Source organism: Carassius carassius, chromosome 30 (genome assembly GCF_963082965.1).
Source record: "Carassius carassius chromosome 30, fCarCar2.1, whole genome shotgun sequence".
Taxonomy (NCBI): Eukaryota; Metazoa; Chordata; class Actinopteri; order Cypriniformes; family Cyprinidae; genus Carassius; species Carassius carassius.
This window is the reverse complement of record NC_081784.1, coordinates 27,494,324-27,515,521: the sequence shown is the minus strand read 5'-3', so window position 1 is coordinate 27,515,521 and position 21,198 is coordinate 27,494,324. Positions and strand designations below refer to the sequence as shown.

General features: G+C 35.8%; 1 protein-coding gene across 1 annotated transcript in view; it reads left to right on the top strand.

Annotated features, from left to right (window-relative positions):
- The window catches only part of wdr11 (WD repeat domain 11), a 226,446-nt gene that overhangs the window by 85,669 nt on the left and 119,579 nt on the right, over positions 1–21,198 (top strand). The window contains exons 9-11 of the mRNA XM_059518127.1: positions 2,992–3,092; positions 5,512–5,691; positions 14,166–14,250. Of these exons, the coding sequence (XP_059374110.1) occupies positions 2,992–3,092; positions 5,512–5,691; positions 14,166–14,250 (366 nt within the window). The remainder of the gene's footprint in view (positions 1–2,991; positions 3,093–5,511; positions 5,692–14,165; positions 14,251–21,198) is intronic.

Sequence of the window (21,198 nt, the reverse complement as noted above, 5' to 3'; positions counted from 1 at the left end):
TTGCCATGGTCACGTTATTTGTTAATGCAGATAGCGGTGTAAGTATTGAGGAACTCTATATTCTAATCTAATCTCTGCTGCATTACAGTTTGCACCAATTTTTTCGTTGTAAACATTGATCTGCCTTCAAAACACCCATTAAAGAGTCACATGATAATGTGCGTCATCACTACAACACACCCTTTATGGCATTGGTTCTGGCTTTTGTTCACACAGGGCTCCTTCAGGGTTTGATCCCATTACTGTTACCATGTCACCATTCCAGGACGTGTTTGCATTCACACAGATGGCACTCTGGTAATTTACTGGAATTGCACAGTATGAATGGGGCTTTATTAGTTACTCAGACAGTTACTCAGCTTCAGACAGTTACTCTCTGCCACCTTCTGGCAATTGAACTTTCAAATTTAAAAAAAGTAGCTTATTTCATTTTACAATAATTTAATATTTCTACATTAAAATGTTATATGTAAACAACGTAATTTATGCTGAATCTATATGGATTTTGTTAGTAGTGATTTAATTTGTTAATAGTCTACATGTCTTTTTACTTGGATTGAATTTGCTTAAATTTAAGAATTTGACAAAAGAGAACACCTATAGGCTATGACCAATGTTCTGTCTAATTGTTTTTCTTGTTGAGCAAAACTTTTCTCTATTTGGCGGACATTTTCGCCTCTTGAGCAAAGACATTCTTTATACAAGGCCTGTACAGTGCACACAAACAAAAAAGTGTGTAACTTTTAACTTTAATCAAATAGCTTTTTTTGCATGTCTTGTGCACAGCATATTATTTCTTCTGTGCGGTTCCAATGTAAGAAATGCGCAGCTTAGAGGAAACATTGGCTATGACAATAAATATATATATATATATATATATATATATATATATATATATATATATATATATATATATATATATATATAATACTAATCTATCTTTTTCTTTTTGCTCATTGTAGTTTCAGGGTTTTCAGGGCTAATATTTGTGTATTTTGTTTGATTTTGAGTGGATTTGTAATGTGTATGTATAGGGCCCAAACAAAACCTCAAGCTGGGCTTCCAGCCCCTAAGTCCTGCCATGGACATAAGGCCTGAGCCTTATCTCATCTGACCACAGTTCACTATTGTTCTACTGAAGCTCCCTTGTCACCTGTAAATTTTCCGTACTCATTTTACTAGCGCCTAGCACTGAAGTTGGAGTGTGTGTCTGAAGGAAAAAAAGAGACAAAAGTTGCTGTTGTGATTGAGGTTGCCAACTCTAGCGCCGCCCTAGCGTTAATTGCGTTAAATTCTTTTTTTTAACACGTTAAACTGAAAAAATGTATAGCCTATGTTAACTTGCTAATTTTGACAGCACTTATATGTACAGGTGCTGGTCATATAATTATAATATCATCGTAAAGTTGATTTCACTAATTCCATTCAAAAAGTGAAACTTGTATATTATATTTGTTCATTACACACAGACTGATATATTTCAAATGTTAATTTCGATGATTATAACTGACAACTAAGGAAAATCCCAAATTCAGTATCTCAGAAAATAAATTGTGAAAAGGTTCAATATTGAAGACACCTGGTGCAACACTCTAATCAGCTAATTAACTCAAAACATCTGCAAAGGCCTTTATATGGTCTCTCAGTCTAGTTCTGTAGGCTACACAATTATGGGGAAGACTGCTGACTTGACAGTTGTCCAAAAGACGACCATTGACACGTTGCACAAGGAGGGCAAGACACAAAAGGACTTTGCAAAAGAGGCTGGCTGTTCACAGAGCTCTGTGTCCAAGCACATTAATAGAGAGGCGAAGGGAAGGAAAACATGGTAGAAAAAAGTGCATAAGCAATAGAGATAACTGCACCCTGGAGAGGATTGTGAAACAAAACCCATTCAAAAATGAGGGGGAGATTCACAAAGAGTGGACTGCAGCTGGAGTCAGTGCTTCAAGAACCACTACGCACAGACATATTCAAGACATGGGTTTCAGCCTTCGCATTCCTTGTGTCAAGCCACTCTTGAACAACAGACAGCGTCATAAGCATTTTAAGATAAAAGGGACTGAAATGCTGCGGAGTGGTCCAAAGTTATTTTCTCTGATTAAAGTAAATTCAAATCAGGGTCCCAGAGTCTGGAGGAAGAGAGGAGAGGCACACAATCCAGGTTGCTTGAGGTCCAGTGTAAAGTTTACACAGTCAGTGATGGTTTGGGGTGCCATGTCATCTACTGGTGTTGGTCCACTGTGTTTTCTGAGGTCCAAGGTCAATGCAGCCTTATACCAGGAAGTTTTAGAGAACTTCATGCTTCCTGGTGCTGACCAACTTTATGGAGATGCATATTTCATTTTCCCAACAGGACTTGACACCTGCACTCAGTGCCAAAGCTACCAGTACCTGGTTTAAGGACCATGGTATCCCTGTTCTTAATTGGCCAGCAAACTTGCCTGACCTTAACCATATAGAAAAATCTATGGGGTATTGTGAAGAGGAAGATGCAATATGCCAGACCCAACAATGCAGAAGAGCTGAAGGCCACTATCGGAGCAATCTGGGCTCTCATAAACCCTGAGCAGTGCCACAGACTGATCGACTCCATGCTACGCCTCATTGCTGCAGTAATTCAGGCAAAAGGAACCCCAACTAAGTATTGAGTGCTGTACATGCTAATACTTTTCATGTTCATACTTTTCAGTTGGCCAAGATTTCTAAAGAATCCTTTCTTTGTATTGGTATTAAGTAATATTCTAATTTTTTGAGATACTGCATTTGGGATTTTCCTTAGTTGTCAGTTATAATCATCAAAGTTAAAAGAAATAAACATTTGAAATATATCAGTCTGTGTGTAATGAATGAATATAATATACAAGTTTCACTTTTTGAATGGAATTAGTGAAATAAATCAACTTTTTGATGATATTCTAATTATATGACCAGCACCTGTATATTTAATTTGTTTGATTGTGAGATTGACCTACAATCCTTTTTTTTCAGTTCTGGCTTGCCTCCTTTGTATTCTCCTGTGAATTTCTGTGGGACACCTTTACATCAGAGTCAAAAATGCATTCCGGATGTTTCTTTGAATACAATGATAGGTAAGATATTCATCCTCCCACATATACACACACACACACACACACACACACATTCTTTCTAGCTTCTAGATATACCACACAACGAGTATCAAGAATCATTCTTCTGCCTTTGATTTGAGTATATATATTTTCAGACAGAAGAACCTGAGGTCACACTGCTATCTGTCTTTGTCTTTGTTCTGTTTTTCAGATAACACAAAATATATGAATCATGATGGTTGACTTGTTAAAAATTTCCAGAACATATAAACACGAGAAGAGTCAGACACTTGCGCTTCTGCTATTGACATCATTTGCAGTCTTTTATTTTTTTATTTTTTTCTATTTATTGATTACTTTTTGTTCGAATCTCTCAACATTTTACAACAATAGCCAGGGGGTGAAGAAAAGAAAAAAATAAACTAAATTACAATGTCCCTGCAATCGCCACTTGCGCTCTCCCATACCTGCGACGACACTTACAATCCACACTAATCGTTCATGTTGCCAGTGGAGACGACACTGTGATGGTGACTTTATGATTAAAACTAATTTAGTACTTTAACGTACAGAGTCCTCCAAGAAAAAGACAACACCCTGCAAATCCGTGGCCACAGGAGAGCAGAATATTAATATACATTAAGTTCAATTAAAAGACCAAACTCGATATATAGTAATTATTTAATGTACTACAAGGCAAGAAGATGGCTATGAACACAATGCGCAAAATTTGTCCTCCCATACAACAAAACGCTTAATGTGGCATAATAACGGACTAAGATGATAAAGATAATTCAGTAGGCCTAGCCTATATGTCTTGTTTTTGACTTAAAGTATATGCAGACCAGCAAATATGAACATGCATTATGAAATGCATTAAGTGATTTTAAAAGGATAAACTCCATAAAGGTAAGCAGCCGAGTACAGAATGCAAGTCGTAAAATTTTATGTTAAACGTTTTCCTACAATAGAAAATCATTATAAATAAAACACATAATATAGCATAATGGACAAAGACAGTGATATAAAACCGCTGTAAACAGTTTATTCTATATAGAAAAATGCTCAACGCGAAACATTGTGTGTTGCGTTTATTCTGGGCTCACTTGCTTGCCTGTACATATTAGTTATGTATTTTAATAATGTAGAGGAGTATATTGAGTTTGGCCTTTATCAGTCCATTATGCCACATATTATGCCACGTGTTGTTGTATGTGAGGAAAATACTGTATACCGTATTTTCCGCACTATAAGGCACACCGGATTATAAGGCACACCTTCAATGAATGGCCTATTTTAGAACTGTTTTCATATATAGGGTGCACCGGATTATAAGGCGCATAGAATAGAAGATACTGCAGTCAAACGTTTGACTGGTTTGTGTTATGCATCCACTAGATGGAGCTGTGCTAAAGGGAATGTCAACATTTTGACAGAGCGCCTTGATCCATATATAAGGCGCTCCGGATTATAAGGCGCACTGTCGTTTTTTGAGAAAATTAAAGGCTTTTAAGTGTGCCTTATAGTGCGGAAAATACGGTACTAATTAATTATATTAATAAACTGTATATTTAATTTGATATTTTAATAGCATCTTAATGCATTAAGCGAAGTTTTTACCAAATGTTTATCCTTTTCTACAGGAGGAAAACGCTTAGCGAGAGACTTTGCCCTTGCGTTCATGTTCTGCTGTTCTGGCTACGGATTTGCGGGTCTTGTGTTTTTCTTGCAGGACCCTGTACGTTATAGTCCTAAATTATTTTTAATCATTTAATCACCACCACAGCATCGGAGAGTGCAAGTGGCGATTGCAAGTAATTTAGTTTCTTTTTTTCTTGTCTTCACCACCTGGCTACTTTTGTAAAATGTTGAGAGATTCAAACAAAAAGTAATCAATAAATAGAACAAAATAAAAAAAAAATTAAAGAGTGCAAGTGACATCGCTAACGGAAGCGGAAATATCTGAGAATGCAAGTCTGAGATTGCAAGTGCAAGTCTCCAGCTAGACCCTTCTCTCACCACCTGTTTACTGTTGAAAATTATTGGTAGATTCAATCAAAAAGTAATAAAATAATAGAACGAAATTAAAAATAAAGACTGCGAGTGACGTCGCTAGCAAATGCGCAAGTGTCTGAGAGTGCAAGTGCAAGTCTGCTGCCAAACCTTCTTGATAAGCACTCTTAACTTTATATTTATTTATTTATTTATTTATTTATTTATTTATTTATTTATTTATTATTATTATTATTATTATTATTCACTGAAAAATAACCCAACTGCAAAGAAGTACTATTAAACAAACTGAGAAGAATATATACACAGGGTGGATTAAGGACTTGATTTAATTGTCTACTCTCATTTGGCTATACAGGAGCCTTAAAGAGCTGCTCTGTTGTTTGATATGGTGTAAGATCAATTATGTAATCTGTCCATATTCCAGGTCACAGTCTGATTTCTGGAGTGGACTCCCCACGACCTCAGGCAAATCAACAGGAAGTACATCTGAAGTTCCTGTTGACAGGCCTGCTGTCTGGCCTGCCCTTGCCCCCATTCTCCCTAAGGATGTGCCCTCCACTTACCACCAAGAACATCAACCACTACCAGCCCTTATTGGCTGTGGGTGAGTGCTTCAAATTAAAATACCAGTCATTTGAACATGCCACAGGATTTATAATTTTTATTTATTTATTCATTTATCAAACACTTTTATCCAAAGCGACTTACAAATGAGGACAACAGAAGCAATCAATTGTAGTATTAAAATAACTAAAAACCGATCCAAAACTAAAAGCTAAAACTTAAAAATACTGCCTATACACATTTTCAAAGTAAATAAATTACATAAAAATGACAAATGCATACAGCAAAATTTCAAACTTAACATTTATATGAAAAACTAAAATAAAATAAAAAATATACTAAAACTTAATAAAGAAAACCTGGGAGGGACCTATACAGACATAATAAATTCAAACATAATTTAACTAAAATTCAAATAAATAACAAAACAAATAATACAAATCAGACGTAAATAACACACATGCGCTAAAAAACAACAACATAGTAAGAAATGGTTATAAAAACTGAAACAGACACGAAACAAGTAGTAGGAAAGAAGAGAAATAAAAAGCTATATTCATCCTTTGCCAGTGTCCCTGCCCGGTGGAGTCGCAGGGTGGAGTCGATGGTTTTTACACTCTTTGGTCTTAGCCATGTGATGGCTTTTTTAAAAATATATATATCCGTCTACAAAAATACTACATTTCTTCAGCTGGACACACTTTTCTTATTTTCTCCACAACAAATGGCCAAGCAAACACATACACTGACAAGATACACGATACAGAACTAGACCTAACACGATCTCAGCACGTCTCTACACCGTAAACAAAACAAGCATTACCTTTTAACAACAACTGCGCTAAACACTAATGAGACAAGTAAATACACTTACAAGCTGCTTTTAACCTTCACTGATAAAGACTGCTTCTCTCAAAGAGTATTTCTTTAAACTATTTTCTGCTACCGCTTGAACACACTTTCCTTATTTTCTTCACAACAAATGGCCAAGCAAGCGCAGACACCGACAAGATATGGGATATAGAATGAGGCCAAACTACTGATCTATATATGACTGGATTGCTCATCGCCTTCTAAACTGCCAACACGCAGTGAAGCCACCAGAAGTGTTCGATCCGCCATTTTACTAATCCTAATGGCAGAGAGCACCATTGAGTCACATTCAAACCGCTGACTCAAATCACCCAATTTGAAGCAATTCAGTCAAACGCGCTTAGTTTTTATGTTATGTGTATGTAAATTAATGTTTACTTCATATGTTATCTGCAGTGTTTACGGTCTTTTGGGGCAGGATAAGTGATGTATTTAAATAGTTTAGGTATGCGCACTGCCGACACAGGTAACATTCCAACACAAAATATAGCCTATTTCTTTATGAACATAATTATTCAGGAATTATTAAACATTAAATATTAGTATCTGAAATGGATTTGAATATATTACACTGAATAATACAATAGCCTCTGTTAATATTGCTCTATACTGAAATGAAAAGCTTAACTTACTATCTTGGAAATAAAGCTTCATGTCTTTAAATCCTTACTGTATATTGTCAATTTTTCTGAATACATTATGATGTGTATATTTTTACTGTCCTGATTGAACAACATTTATTTCAGACTCCCCAAAATCACGTATATATGTTTATTACCATTTCCATGTGAAATTTTGTAAGCTAAATTAATAATTAATTTAACCACCTTTTAAATCATTACCTGCTTCAAAATGAATGCTGTTATTAAAATCATTGTTGCTATATTTGCAGTTAGCTACTGTACAAATAAAATCACTATAACTAAATTAAATAAACAATGAATAACTGTGCAAGGCAAATAAAGGTATACAAAGCATAAATCGTTCTTCATATTTCAGAATGAACACTTTGTCGTTTGTTATATGTTGAGGTCTTATCCATCAGATGTTTATAATGTTCATGATGTTAGCTACTGTAATGAACATAGCTTTTTAATAAGTAGGGAAAACATTAAAAAAAAAACGTTTACATGCCTAAGGTGTTTGCATTGTAGTAATGTACAGAGATACTACAGAGATACTAAACGATGACTTATATGATGTTTTCTCATTAAAATCATACCATTTCCTATTAATTCAATAGAACGTTTACACACACTAGGGATTACCAATATGGCGGCGCGGCAGCTTCGCTTTCATGACGTCATGAGCAATCCAGCTCTATATTATGCACAAATCCAGCGAAACACGGAAGTAAAGCAGCGCCGCCATTACTGCGTGACTTGCTGCTAAGGAAGTAGCAGAAGTAGCGTGTTGGTCCCGTAGGCGGCTGTAGCAGATGTTAGCTGTACGAAAAGTTATTTTTATTTAGTTTTTTTAGTACGTATGCTGTCCAGTGATGCCGGGAAGAGTGTGTTTTGTGGTTGGCCGTTTTAACAACAGCACAAAACTACAGGCCTGGAATAAAACTGTTTGTGAAATTCAATAACCTTTGTTGCACATTGACTGCCCATGTTTACGGTTATACGGATTACAGAGTTCCTGGTCGAGCGGAGGAGTATTTATTGTTTGAATTTCGTAATAAAATTGACAGAATCTGAGAGCTGAGGTTTTTTGTTCTATCATAAGTAACCTGCTCTGTCTAGTCTGTCAGTCTCCGTGTCCTCTTTGCTTCGCAATTTTTCTGTGCGTGAGAAAATGGATGTGTGGCGTGGGTCTTAACGCAATTACATTCGGCAAGTCGGTCGGACTAAAAGGGGAAAAAAAATATTAATTGGGTCGGTCAGGTTATTGGCAAACAAGAATATTTTTAAGGATGACCTAATAGTTATTTGAAACTTGTGAACATATTAGCAACACAGCTAGTAATGACAGCGTTCGGTTTTATTGTTGTCATCAATTAATGCACTTCGTAATTACATTACATATTTTTATAGTATTACATTATGTTGTCAATAAATTACCTTTATCAGTAAGTTTTGGCCATTGCCTGACATCATCTTCCCAATGTTCCCTTTCACCAGACATTTTCTTTAATGAGCAGGATCCGCTTTCATTGAAATGTCATTAGAGGGCACCGGCAAGTGTCACACCGTCACACTTCGCAGGCACACAGTAATGGCAGCAGGCAAGATGGAGGCGCACATAGTGTTCACGGCGATTTGTTTATAGATCAGTGGGTCAAACGCAATATCAGCATGTCTCCACACAGTAAACAAAACAAGCGTTACCTAGCAACAACAACTGCACTAAACACTAATGAGACAAGTAAGTACACAAGTCCTTTCAGGCAAGTCGTGCCACTCGGCCGCCATCTTGGCAACACCTCCGGGCAGCTATTTCAGACTAACAAGACCAGGCTCCTATATAAATGAATGAGCAGAGAGTCAGAACTGCACTTTCACTGGTCACCAGGACATAAAAAACTGCATGTATAGAAACAGCAGTAAAATATGATAAAAAACGCTGAAAAAGTTTGATGACTTTGCCCCAAAATAAGGGCATGTGCAAGGGTTTCACGACACCAATTTCATTTGCGTCTCTATCCAGAATGCCGGTGTCTTATCCTTAGAATGTAAGGTAACATATTTGTGGTAGATATAAAATGCTTTAACTGGTAGCCTTCGCGTTGTTATCACCCTTTCTAACTCACTGTCGCCAAATCGTCTCCGCTGTCGCAAAACCTCAACTGTGTGCATGCGTCAGTGGAACCAGACGATAGGCTTAAATGTTTCCCAACTTGACTGTTAAAAGCAGACGATTGGCTTTCCAGCAGGAGGGGCGGGACATGTGTATACAACTGCCATATTTGCCGTTACGGGTTTTCCTTATATAGTTGTATTGAGGATTGAGGAAGTGGCATGTCTCTTATAAATTGTCTCTGATACACACTTACAAGCCGTTTTTAACCTTCGCTGATAAAGACTGCTTCTCTTAATATTTTTTCACTGTTTTCTGCTGGCGCTTGAACACACTTTACTTATTTTTTCTAAAACAAATTGCCAAGCAAACACAGACACTGAACGCAATACAGAACGAGACCAAACGCGATATCAGCTCATCTCCACACAGTAAACAAAACACAAAAGGATAATACACACACACAGCAAAGTGCTGGTGTACAATCTCAACCCTTAATAAATACAACATAAAACATTTTAAAATCCTGAACAGTGGCTTCCTGGCTTTGTCTTGGGTGCTGTTTGCTTGTGCCATGAGCGTCAAGCCCAGAATATGTTTAGTTTGGCTTGAATGCTTTTTGTCTGGAACTGGCTAGGAGTTGGGTGGAAGTTATTAGGAGTCAATAGGTAAATGTTGATTATATTTTATATTAGTCCTTAGTTATATAAAAATAATAAAATTTATTTTATGATCAGGGGTGTGCAATATTGACACGGATAGCATCACAATATTTTCTGTGATTTTAGACTGTTTAATGTAGCTCAGAGATGGTTGTGACTGAGCCGTTGGTTGCAATCCGTTGGTAACATTATTATTATTATTATTATTTTTTTTTTTTGCAAAACAGAATCCATCCAACATCAGCATATTCATCATTAAAGCACATAATATATAATTGTAGGTTATACATATCACACACCTTGTCATAGATCAGGTATAGATGTTTCCTTCTCAAAATCAGTGTAGCATACTTTTGTATTAAGGTGCTCATATTGTGAGACTTATTTTTTTGAATCTGAAATGAATGTGCCAAGAGAACAAAATCATATGAGCTGAAATGATAACTGTAATAAAATCTGTGACACAAATGTCATTCATCACAGCATATCAAACCAACAAGGCCATACTCCAGCTGTTCTGTTACTCTTCCTTAAAGGTTCTGCAAATATTGAAAGCATTACACTGATATTAAAAACCCAAGTGCACAATTTACAAAACAAATTAAACTTTGACAATTTGTAGACTAATGTATGATTTTGAACTAAATGTGGCTAAAAATAGAGCTTTAATTGAGTTTACATTTGTTACTGAACTGCTTGTGATTCCAGCAAACCCATCGTTTCATCACAATTTCACCATCAAGTTAGGCACATCAACCATAACTCCTTCAAAAACAGCTGGAAGCCTTGGAGTTATGATTGATGATCAGCTGACTTTCTCAGACCACATTGCTAAAACTGTCCGATCCTGCGGATTTGCTTTATTCAACATCAAGAAGATCAAGCCCTTTCTTTCGGAACATGCTGCACAACTCCTTGTTCTGTCCATGCTGGACTATTGCAATGCCCTCTTGGCAGGTCTTCCAGCCAATTCTATCAAACCTTTACAATTAATTCAGAACACGGCAGCAAGATTAATTTTTAATGTCAATGTCACCTTTATTTATATAGCGCTTTAAACAAAATACATTGCGTCAAAGCAACTGAACAACATTCATTAGGAAAACAGTGTCAATAATGCAAAAATGAGAGTTAAAGGCAGTTCATCATTGGATTCAGTTATGTCATCTCTGTTCAGTTAAATAGTGTCTGTGCATTTATTTGCAATCAAGTCAACGATATCGCTGTAGATGAAGTGTCCCCAACTAAGCAAGCCAGAGGCGACAGCGGCAAGGAACCGAAACTCCATCGGTGACAGTTTACAGGGGATCTATATCTGGGGCTCTAGTTGTCCTGGTCTCCGCTGTCTTTCAGGGATGTAGAGGTCCTTTCTAGGTGCTGATCCACCATCTGGTCTGGATACGTACTGGATCCGGGTGACTGCAGTGACCCTCTGATCTGGATACAGACTGGATCTGGTGGCCACGGTGACCTCGGAACAAGAGAGAAACAGACAAATATTAGCGTAGATGCCATTCTTCTAATGATGTAGCAAGTACATAGGTTGTTATGGGAAGTGTTTCCGGTTCCGGTTTACCTAATTAATGCAGCCTAAAAATCCTTGAACTGATTTGGATAATAAAAGCATAAAGAGATGGGTCTTTAATCTAGATTTAAACTGCAAGAGTGTGTCTGCCTCCCGAACAATGTTAGGTAGGTTATTCCAGAGTTTGGGCGCCAAATAAGAAAAGGATCTGCCGCCCGCAGTTGATTTTGATATTCTAGGTATTATCAAATTGCCTGAGTTTTGAGAACGTAGCGGACGTAGAGGATTATAATGTAAAAGGAGCTCATTCAAATACTGAGGTGCTAAACCATTCAGGGCTTTATAAGTAATAAGCAATATTTTAAAATCTATGCGATGCTTGATAGGGAGCCAGTGCAGTGTTGACAGGACCGGGCTAATATGGTCATACTTCCTGGTTCTAGTAAGAACTCTTGCTGCTGCATTTTGGACTAGCTGTAGTTTGTTTACTAAGCGTGCAGAACAACCACCCAATAAAGCATTACAATAATCTAACCTTGAGGTCATAAATGCATGGATTAACATTTCTGCATTTGACATTGAGAGCATAGGCCGTAATTTAGATATATTTTTGAGATGGAAAAATGCAGTTTTACAAATGCTAGAAACGTGGCTTTCTAAGGAAAGATTGCAATCAAATAGCACACCTAGGTTCCTAACTGATGATGAAGAATTGACAGAGCAACCATCAAGTCTTAGACAGTGTTCTAGGTTATTACAAGCAGAGTTTTTAGGTCCTATAATTAACACCTCTGTTTTTTCAGAATTTAGCAGTAAGAAATTACTCGTCATCCAGTTTTTTATATCGACTATGCAATCCATTAGTTTTTCAAATTGGTGTGTTTCACCGGGCTGCGAAGAAATATAGAGCTGAGTATCATCAGCATAACAGTGAAAGCTAACACCATGTTTCCTGATGATATCTCCCAAGGGTAACATATATAATGAGCCAAAAAGAATACACGTCACACCTCTGTTTATCAATTTGCACTGGCTTCCAATAGCTGCTCGCATTAAATTCAAGGCATTGATGTTTGCCTACAGAACTACCAATGGCTCTGCACCCATTTACCTAAATTTGTTACTTCAGACTTATGTGCCCTCTAGAAGCTTGCATTCTGCAAGTGAACGTCGTTTGATTGTGCCATCCCGAAGAAGCACAAAGTCACTTTTACGGACTTTTAAATTAAATGTTCCCTCCTGGTGGAATGACCTCCCCAACTCGATCCGGGCAGCTGAGTCTTTAGCCATCTTCAAGAATCGGCTTAAAACACATCGCTTCCATTTTTATTTGACTGTCTAACTTTAACACTCACTATTCTAATTCTATTCTTTAAAAAAAAATCTAACTACCTTTCTAATCTTTTTGTATTCTATTTTCTTTTCATTAATTATGCAACTGTATGTGTGTGTTTGTGTGTATATGTAAAGACCTCTAACACTAGCTTGCTCTATTCTTTTTTATTCTATCTGTTTTCTTTTTATTTATTATATTATTTAAAATCTCATGCTAGGTGTACTGTGTTAACCTAACTGAGACTTGTTATAGCACTTATATATCATTGCTCTTTTTGTTGTTTTTGATTGCTTCCACTTTCCTCATCTGTAAGTCGCTTTGGATAAAAGGGTCTGCTAAATTAATAAATGTAAATGTACTGGAAAATATAATACAGTTTAAGGACTTCATAAGTCCTCAGAATGTATTTGGTTGCTATTTGTTTATTTGCAGCACGTGTGTTGTCAAACTGATGATGTTTTCTTTTTTTTGCTGGTGCTTTTTTTTTATTTCTCCAGTTTCTTCAGTGCCATGATCTATCTCGGCCACCATACATATCTATTTTAGGACTGGGTATCACCAACAACCTCATAATTTGAAACACATCACAATTCAATTTAGGGTTGCACAGATTTGTCGATGTGTTGTCACTGGTCAGTGCATTGCATCTATGTATGATGTTTGCTGGTCACAACTTCAGTTGTGCTTGTTCAATTGTTTTCAGTGGAATTCAGCTGATGTATGGTCACAATTTAATAAAACACATTAATGAACATGCAAGGATCAATAATATCACTGCTGTTCCATAAGAAGTAGAATCATGATTAATTCATTTTATCTGCACATTTCTATGATAGCTAACAGAAAAACCTACCCTTAACATAAACCGTTACACAGACTCTGTTCTGTCACATCACTCAGCCCTCTGAAACAGTTCACTTCCTCTTATAGACTTCCTCATTTGCTCTCACTAAAATCTCTTCTCAGTGCCAGATCTGACTCTTTTTCCTCCACTGATTGGATGAATGATGTTCTGTTCAGTCTGAGCAGAATGTTTTGTGAACAGTGTCATTAGAGATTTTTGATGATGTTTAATATTTATTATTATTATTATTATTATTATATTTTTTTTTGGTATGATGAGGATTATGATGATTGGTATTTGCAATAAAAGACAAAACAAAAAAAAATGTATGTAAGTAATAATTAAAGTGATTAGAATGAAAACTGTGATCTGTTGACAGGAAATACAACAACAACTAAATAAATACCAATTATTTTTATTATTATTATTATTATTAATAATAATGACTTACTGAGGATGATTGAAATAATAATCCAGTCATATTAACTAGCCAACTGCAGCATTCATTTGTGTGTTTTGTGTGTTTGCCTATTAGGTACCAGCAATGGCTCTGTGCTGGTGTACAACCTGACCAGTGGCCTCCTGCACAAAGAGCTAAGTGTCCATTCTTGTGAAGTCAGGTAAGAAGCCATGTTTTACTCTGGTATCTTAGACCTGTACATGCATTCTGTTGGTGTTAGAATATCATAAAATAGTGGCAACTGAACACAATGTACTAACAATTCAAGCTGTGTCATAATTCATAATGGCAAGTGCATTTCATAAAAAACAGAAGTGGTTAATTCCAGTGAATTGCAAACCAGTGAATTGCAAGAAAGATATCCAGACAAAGCCGGCAATTCTTGCCGATATATTTATTTCTGTTTATTATTTGTATTTTGGTACCAACTTCATCTGGCATCTAATACAATTTAAACTTTTGATTATAGCTTCTATTTATGCCACCACTTCACAAAAAAGGAAGGAATAAGAACATTATTTAACACATAACTTAATATGCTGGTGTAATTTAGATTATTTTTATTGCCATTCTTTAAACAAATTGTTCTTGCCACATCACGGGAGAGATTAAATAATGAGCTATATTTTATTTGCTATATAAAAAATCATATAAAAACAAAAACTGGCACTGTACAGGAGAAACTCGCAAGGGAAGTAACACAACCAACCTTCAACATAGACCAGAGGTGTCCAGTCTTGCTCCTTGAGGTCCATCAGGTCCACCTTGCTTGCCCTGAAGTCTCTAGTGAGTCTGAGGACCTTGATTAGTTGGTTCAGGTGTGTTTAATTAGGGTTAGAGCTAAACCAAAGCCGCTAGAAGGCAAGCCTGCAGTCTTTAGCCAAAAAAGCACGACTGCTTATGCTAACGCTTCCACTTTGGCAATACATGGAAAAGGAGACCAGAGGCATTTTTTTTTTTATTATTTGTATTATTATTATTATTTTTTTTTGGATGTCAATGGAGGAGAGGCTTCACTACATAAAAAAAAAGAGGAAACAGATCATCATTTCATTAATCTACGGCCTACTGTCTAATCTTCAGCATATTTTACACTATACAATACTTTTGGGTTTAACTATTTGTAGAGTTTACACTGAAGAATGTTATATATATATATATATATATATATATATAAGACAGGCGGGATTCAGTTAATGGCACTTATCATTTATTCCTATGTAACTATTAATGACGATTGAGTTCCGCACAAATCTGAACGAAAGCCAATAGCGTCAAGACTGTAATGTGATTGGTTATTAAGGCACACGTGATTCAAGTTAACCATTACTCTTTCTGCACTTAGAGTGTACTTACATATGCAAGTGCTGGGGAATATAAGGTAACTACATGGTCAAGGTTAGGTTTAGGTGTATGTTCAGGATTAGTAATTAGTTATTACCCAGTTATTGTAAATAACAAGTCGAAGATATGTACACAGAACATAAGTGTAAAACAAAGTGTTATTGCAACCTATTTGTATAGAAATTTAGAAAAATAAGTGAACAAATCATGAAATCAATCAAATTTCTGTTTTATATATATTTTCATATTTCCACAAGATCTATAATAAATGTATAAAAGATAGATAAATTAGCTTGAGCTGTTACACATGCATAAACATTGCCCATATGTGTGCTAAAGTTAAGTAGCAACTATGACAAAGTTAACATAACAAAGAAGAAATAATTTTATTACATTAGAAAGTCTAAGGCTTCTTGAAGATTTCCAAGACACTAAAAGTTCCTAAAGATAGAGCTGCTTATTCCTAAGCTTAAAATGTGTTGATATTTGACATTTAAGAGTGTCGAAGAAGCACAATGCCTCATTACCGTATTTTCCGCACTATAAGGCGCACTGGATTATAAAGCGCACCTTCAATGAATGGCCTATTTTAGAACTGTTTTCATATATAGGGCGCACCGGATTATGAAGTGCATAGAATAGAAGATACTTCAGTCAAACGTTTTACTGGGTTTGCGTTATGCATCCACTAGATGGAGCTGTGCTAAAGGGAATGTCAACAAAACCTTTATCCATATATAAGGCGCTCCAGATTATAAGGCGCACTGTCGGTTTTTAGAAAATTAAAGGCTTTTAAGTGCGCCTTATAGTGTGGAAATTACGGTAAGTTATTTTTGTTTTATACTTAATTCATGTATATTGAATGTTCAATAAATTGATAATCATAGCAAGAGTGAAGAGAGTAATAATTTTACATCAAATAGCTCTTTTTTTTATTTATTTATTTTTACATCAAGAGGTCTTTATGGCCACACTTGGATCCGAAAACTTGAGGACCAACCCAAGACCCGATTCATTTAACACACTTGCACGTTGTAGAAAATGTAGAAATGTTGAAAATTAACATAAAAAACTATTTGCCATCAATTTTCAGAAGATGGAAGCAATATCTTTGCAATAGCATCCTCTCAGCATTTAAGGGGATTTTCCACGACTGGCGTCAGAGCTGTTTAAAGGTCCCATGACATGGATTATTTCTTTTTCTTTAAATGCTTTTTAATGTTTCCTTAGGTGTACTTATATTGTTAGTATGATTTTTACATTTAAAATTTAGAAATAAAAAGCATTTTTATATCCTGATATTAGCCCTCTGGCTTGAATGCTCTGTTTGAAGGGGCGTGTCTGCTGTGAGACTCCGAGTAAACGACAACTGTTGTGATTGGCTGACATCTTTGCATATGAAATGTGTATTACACGTGGAACCCCTCTCAAATATATATATATATATATATACTATTACAGCTGTCGAGATTAACGAATCGTGGAAGTGTTGATTATATAATTATTTTTTCGATCTTTTCCCATCACATGAAAGGGTGCAGTGATGAGCATTGAGTAGACAGAGTCTGTTTATCGCGTGAATACAGCGATCTCGTCATTATTGCAACACGTTTTCTCTCACAAAATGCTTTCACCACAACTAACAGCAAACACATGAATACAGTAAGAGCTTTGTTGTGCAGCATAACAGCGTCATTCATTGTAACGGCAGTTTAGGCAAGAGTGCAGATGTACTCGCGATGTGTGAGAGCTCCAGAAAAAAAGGGAGCGTTCTTTGATCGCTCTCTGTAGTTAAATCACAATTTAAATAACAGATTTGTTTCATGCTACTAAGAGAAACAACGTGAAGTTGATCGTATAGTCACTGGCTTGATTCACTGATGCATAAACAGTATTAAACGATTTAGAAAGAAAGTCTGTGTGAACTTGAATAATTAGCTACACATCAGAAATCACTGATCACAGATCAGGCATTAATGAACACTGTTTGTGGTGGTGCTGTCGAATCCATATCATAAAAGTCTGTTTGTAATGCCTGTGCTGACATTGCGACTGAATTATATGTAAATATTTGGGCAGGCAAAGCAGAGAAAGGGGAGCTAACATTTCTCCTTATAACGTCACAAGGAGGAGAATCAAGATCAGCCCGGTTGAGCTTCCATTTTCTCAAAGGCAGAGAAAGATAGCAAAATCTCGATTTACACTCGATTTAAAGCAGTAATGTTGTTCAATATTTTTACTTTTAAAATAACTGGTTTCTATTTTAACATATTTTAAAATTTAATTTATTCCTGTGATCAAACCTAAATTTTCAGCATCATTACTCCAGTCTTACTCCAAGTGTAACAATATACACTATACCATTCAAAACCTTGGGGTATATATAGAAGTTTGTACTATTCTTCATCTCCTATAGTAAAGAATGAGTGGAATTGTTCCTCAGGCAATCTATAGCATGCTATCTGATGCGATACTGTAGCTGTACTGTAGCCCGGTTGAGCTTCCATTTTCTCGAAGGCAGAGAAAGATAGCAAAATCTCGATTTACACCGATTAAAATTTCTAGAAACTTGGGGAATATATACAGGCTAGGGGAACTCATATTAATGTTAAAAAACCTCAGAAAGTGAAATTTTCATGTCATAGGACCTTTAATGCATTGAATCAATGGCATTGTTCTTTGTGAAGCGAAGCTTCAGCATTGCCCAGATAATACACCAATCATTGATTGAACATTATAAATTAGCACTCAAATTAATTTCAACACCTTGTTTAAATTATTATAAATGAATTTGAGTTTTTAAAGCAAAACTGTCATTTTTGAACCTTAAAAAAATAGGTGGTAGAACACCTCTTAACTGGATGAATTCTACTGCCGCTGCTACTTGAGTAGCCTACTAGCCACAAGAACCACACTCGGCAAGTTTTGTGTTAAGGTCGGTACACACATCCCCTGCAAGTGGAAGGGTGTGACCTGCTTTACGACATATGTCAAGTCAAGCTGAGTCAAGTCACCTTTATTTATATAGAGCTTTAAACAAAAATTGTTTCAAAACAACTGAACAACATTAATTAGGAAAACAGTGTGTCAATAATGACAGTTAAAGGCAGTTCATCATTGAATTCATCATCCAGCTCAGTTCAGTTTAAATAGTATCTGTGCACAAGTCGACAATATCACTATAAATGAAGTGTCCCCAACTAAGCAAGCCAGAGGCGACAGCAGCAAAGAACCAAAACTCCATCGGTTACAGAATGGAGAAAAAACCTTAAGAGAAACCAGGCTTAGTCAGGGGGTCAATTCTCCTCTGGTCACAGGAAACAAGCAGTTCAATCTATAGCATGCTATCTGATACGATATTGTAGCTGACGGCTGCATGGTTACAATTTTATCTCTAATAGTATCGATCTTAGAAGTAAAGTAGTTCATAAAGTCATTACTGCTGTGATGTTTGGAAATGTCAACACTTGTTGATTACATTTACATTTTTTCATTTAGCAGACGCTTTTATCCAAAGCGACTTAACAGATGAGGACAGTGGAAGCAATCAAAAACAACAAAAAGAGCAATAATATATAAGTGCTATAAAAAGTCTCAGTTAGGTTAACACAGTACACCTAGCATGGGATTTTAAATAATATAATATAAAGAAAACAGATAGAATAAAAAAAGAATAGAGCAAGCTAGTGTTAGAGGTCTTTACACATACACACACACATACGATTGCATAATTAATGAAAAGAAAATAGAATATAAAAAGATTAGAAAGGTAGTTAGATTTTTTTAAAGAATAGAATTAGAATAGTGAGTGTTAAAGTTAGAGGGTCAAATAAAGATGGAAGAGATGTGTTTTAAGCCGATTCTTGAAGATGGCTAAGGACTCAGCTGTCCAGATTGAGTTGGGGAGGTCATTCCACCAGGAGGGAACATTTAATTTAAAAGTCTGTAAAGTTGATGCTTTATTATTCGTCAATTTAGCCACTGTGTTGAATAAATAACTGGGGTTATTTTTGTTTTCTTCTAAAAGAGAAGAAAAGTAATCAGATCTAGCAGTTTTTAATGCTTTTCTGTAGGATAGGTTACTTTCCTGTCAAGCAATATGAAATACCTCTAGTTTTGTTTTCCTCCAGCTGCACTCCATTTTCCGGGCTGCTCTCTTTAGGGTGCAAGTGTGCTCATTATACCATGGTGTCACAGACTGTTTTCCTTAACTTTCCTTAAGCGTAAAGGAGCAACTGTAATTAAAATGCTAGAAAAGAGAGAATCCAGAGTCTGTTACATCATCAAGTTGTTCTAAAGTTTTGGATATGCTAAGGAATTGGGATACATGAGGAAGATTACTTTAAAAGCAGTCTTTTGTGGTAGAAGTGATGGTTCTACCATACTTGTAACAAGTAGAATTTACAGTATGGTTGCACGGTGCACTAATACTTCAAAAGTATTGCGATTCTCGGAAATTAAAAACGTCACGATTCCTAAATTTATTAGTATCGATACTTCAAAGAATGACCGCGTTCCAGATTTGTAAGATGTCGGTGTGTGCAACGCACGCTTCCAGTGCCTCCCAATGGACGTCTGTGTTTTTTCTCCTCACGCACACAGCAAAGAAGCTCCAGCTGTCATTTGACAAACACTACAGCGAGATGGCTGCATTAGTGATGCACGGTTTGTCTCATAACCATGTGACAAAAACTGATTTGGCTTTATTAAAATGTGTGCATAATCACATTAATTAAATATTCTAAATAAGTTGTTCAGATGAATGAAGCATGAGGTTTTCTTGCATAATTAACATTTTAATTGTTTGGTCAGACAGTTCATATTATAATATATTCACATTAATAAATTGGGGATTAAACGTGGAGTTATGTTCTGTTTGCTAAATATTAAAACAAGCATATGTGCACAGTACCTATAACTGCACTTTGTATCTGCTGATTGCTGATCGAGATTTACATGCTCACTGACCCAGTAATATAATCTCAATCATTTCATTCACGAACGAGATGTGTCAGTACATTCAACTTGTTAACGAATGAGAAGATCTCTCGATCTCATTCAGTGAAGGGCAGACTCATTCACTACATTCAACAAATCACATACTCCATGACATCTCATACTCGAAAGCTATTGGCTCGAGGTTGAGTAACTCTTTGACAGGATGAAACAGTTCACAGAGCTGTTCATGAGCTGTGAATGCACTTCTAATAGCACTCCGCTCATGCGATGCTGTGGAGGGAGGAACTTCAGTGAACGAGAAATATGAGCCAGTGGATTACGTAAACGAGAATGATTTATTTTTTATTTTTTACCTTGAATGCCATTGCTTAAATAGATATTATTTATATTTTGCTATTTAATCTTCTGAGTTCAGAAACATTGTTTAATATAATTGCTGTTCATATTTTTATTCAAAGTTCAGAATCAAGATAGTTATTACTCTTATGTTTCTTATGATAACTAAGATAATGCTGCTAAATGTATTCTTTTTTTACATTGAATGTTTCTCTATTTTTTTTTTTTTTTTTTAGATTTTGATATTTCATATTTTGTTCAAATGTTTAACATATATATTAATATATGTTCTTATGTTCATTTATTAGTGTGTTATATGATTAGAATATTGTCCCGGTTTTAAAATAAAGCACAGCAATGATATTTGAGAGTGTATTTTACCCTTTCAGGAAAAGTATCGAAAAAGTATCGAAATCGCAATTCTTGACTTGGTGTCGGTATCGAAACAATAATTTTGGTATCTTGACAA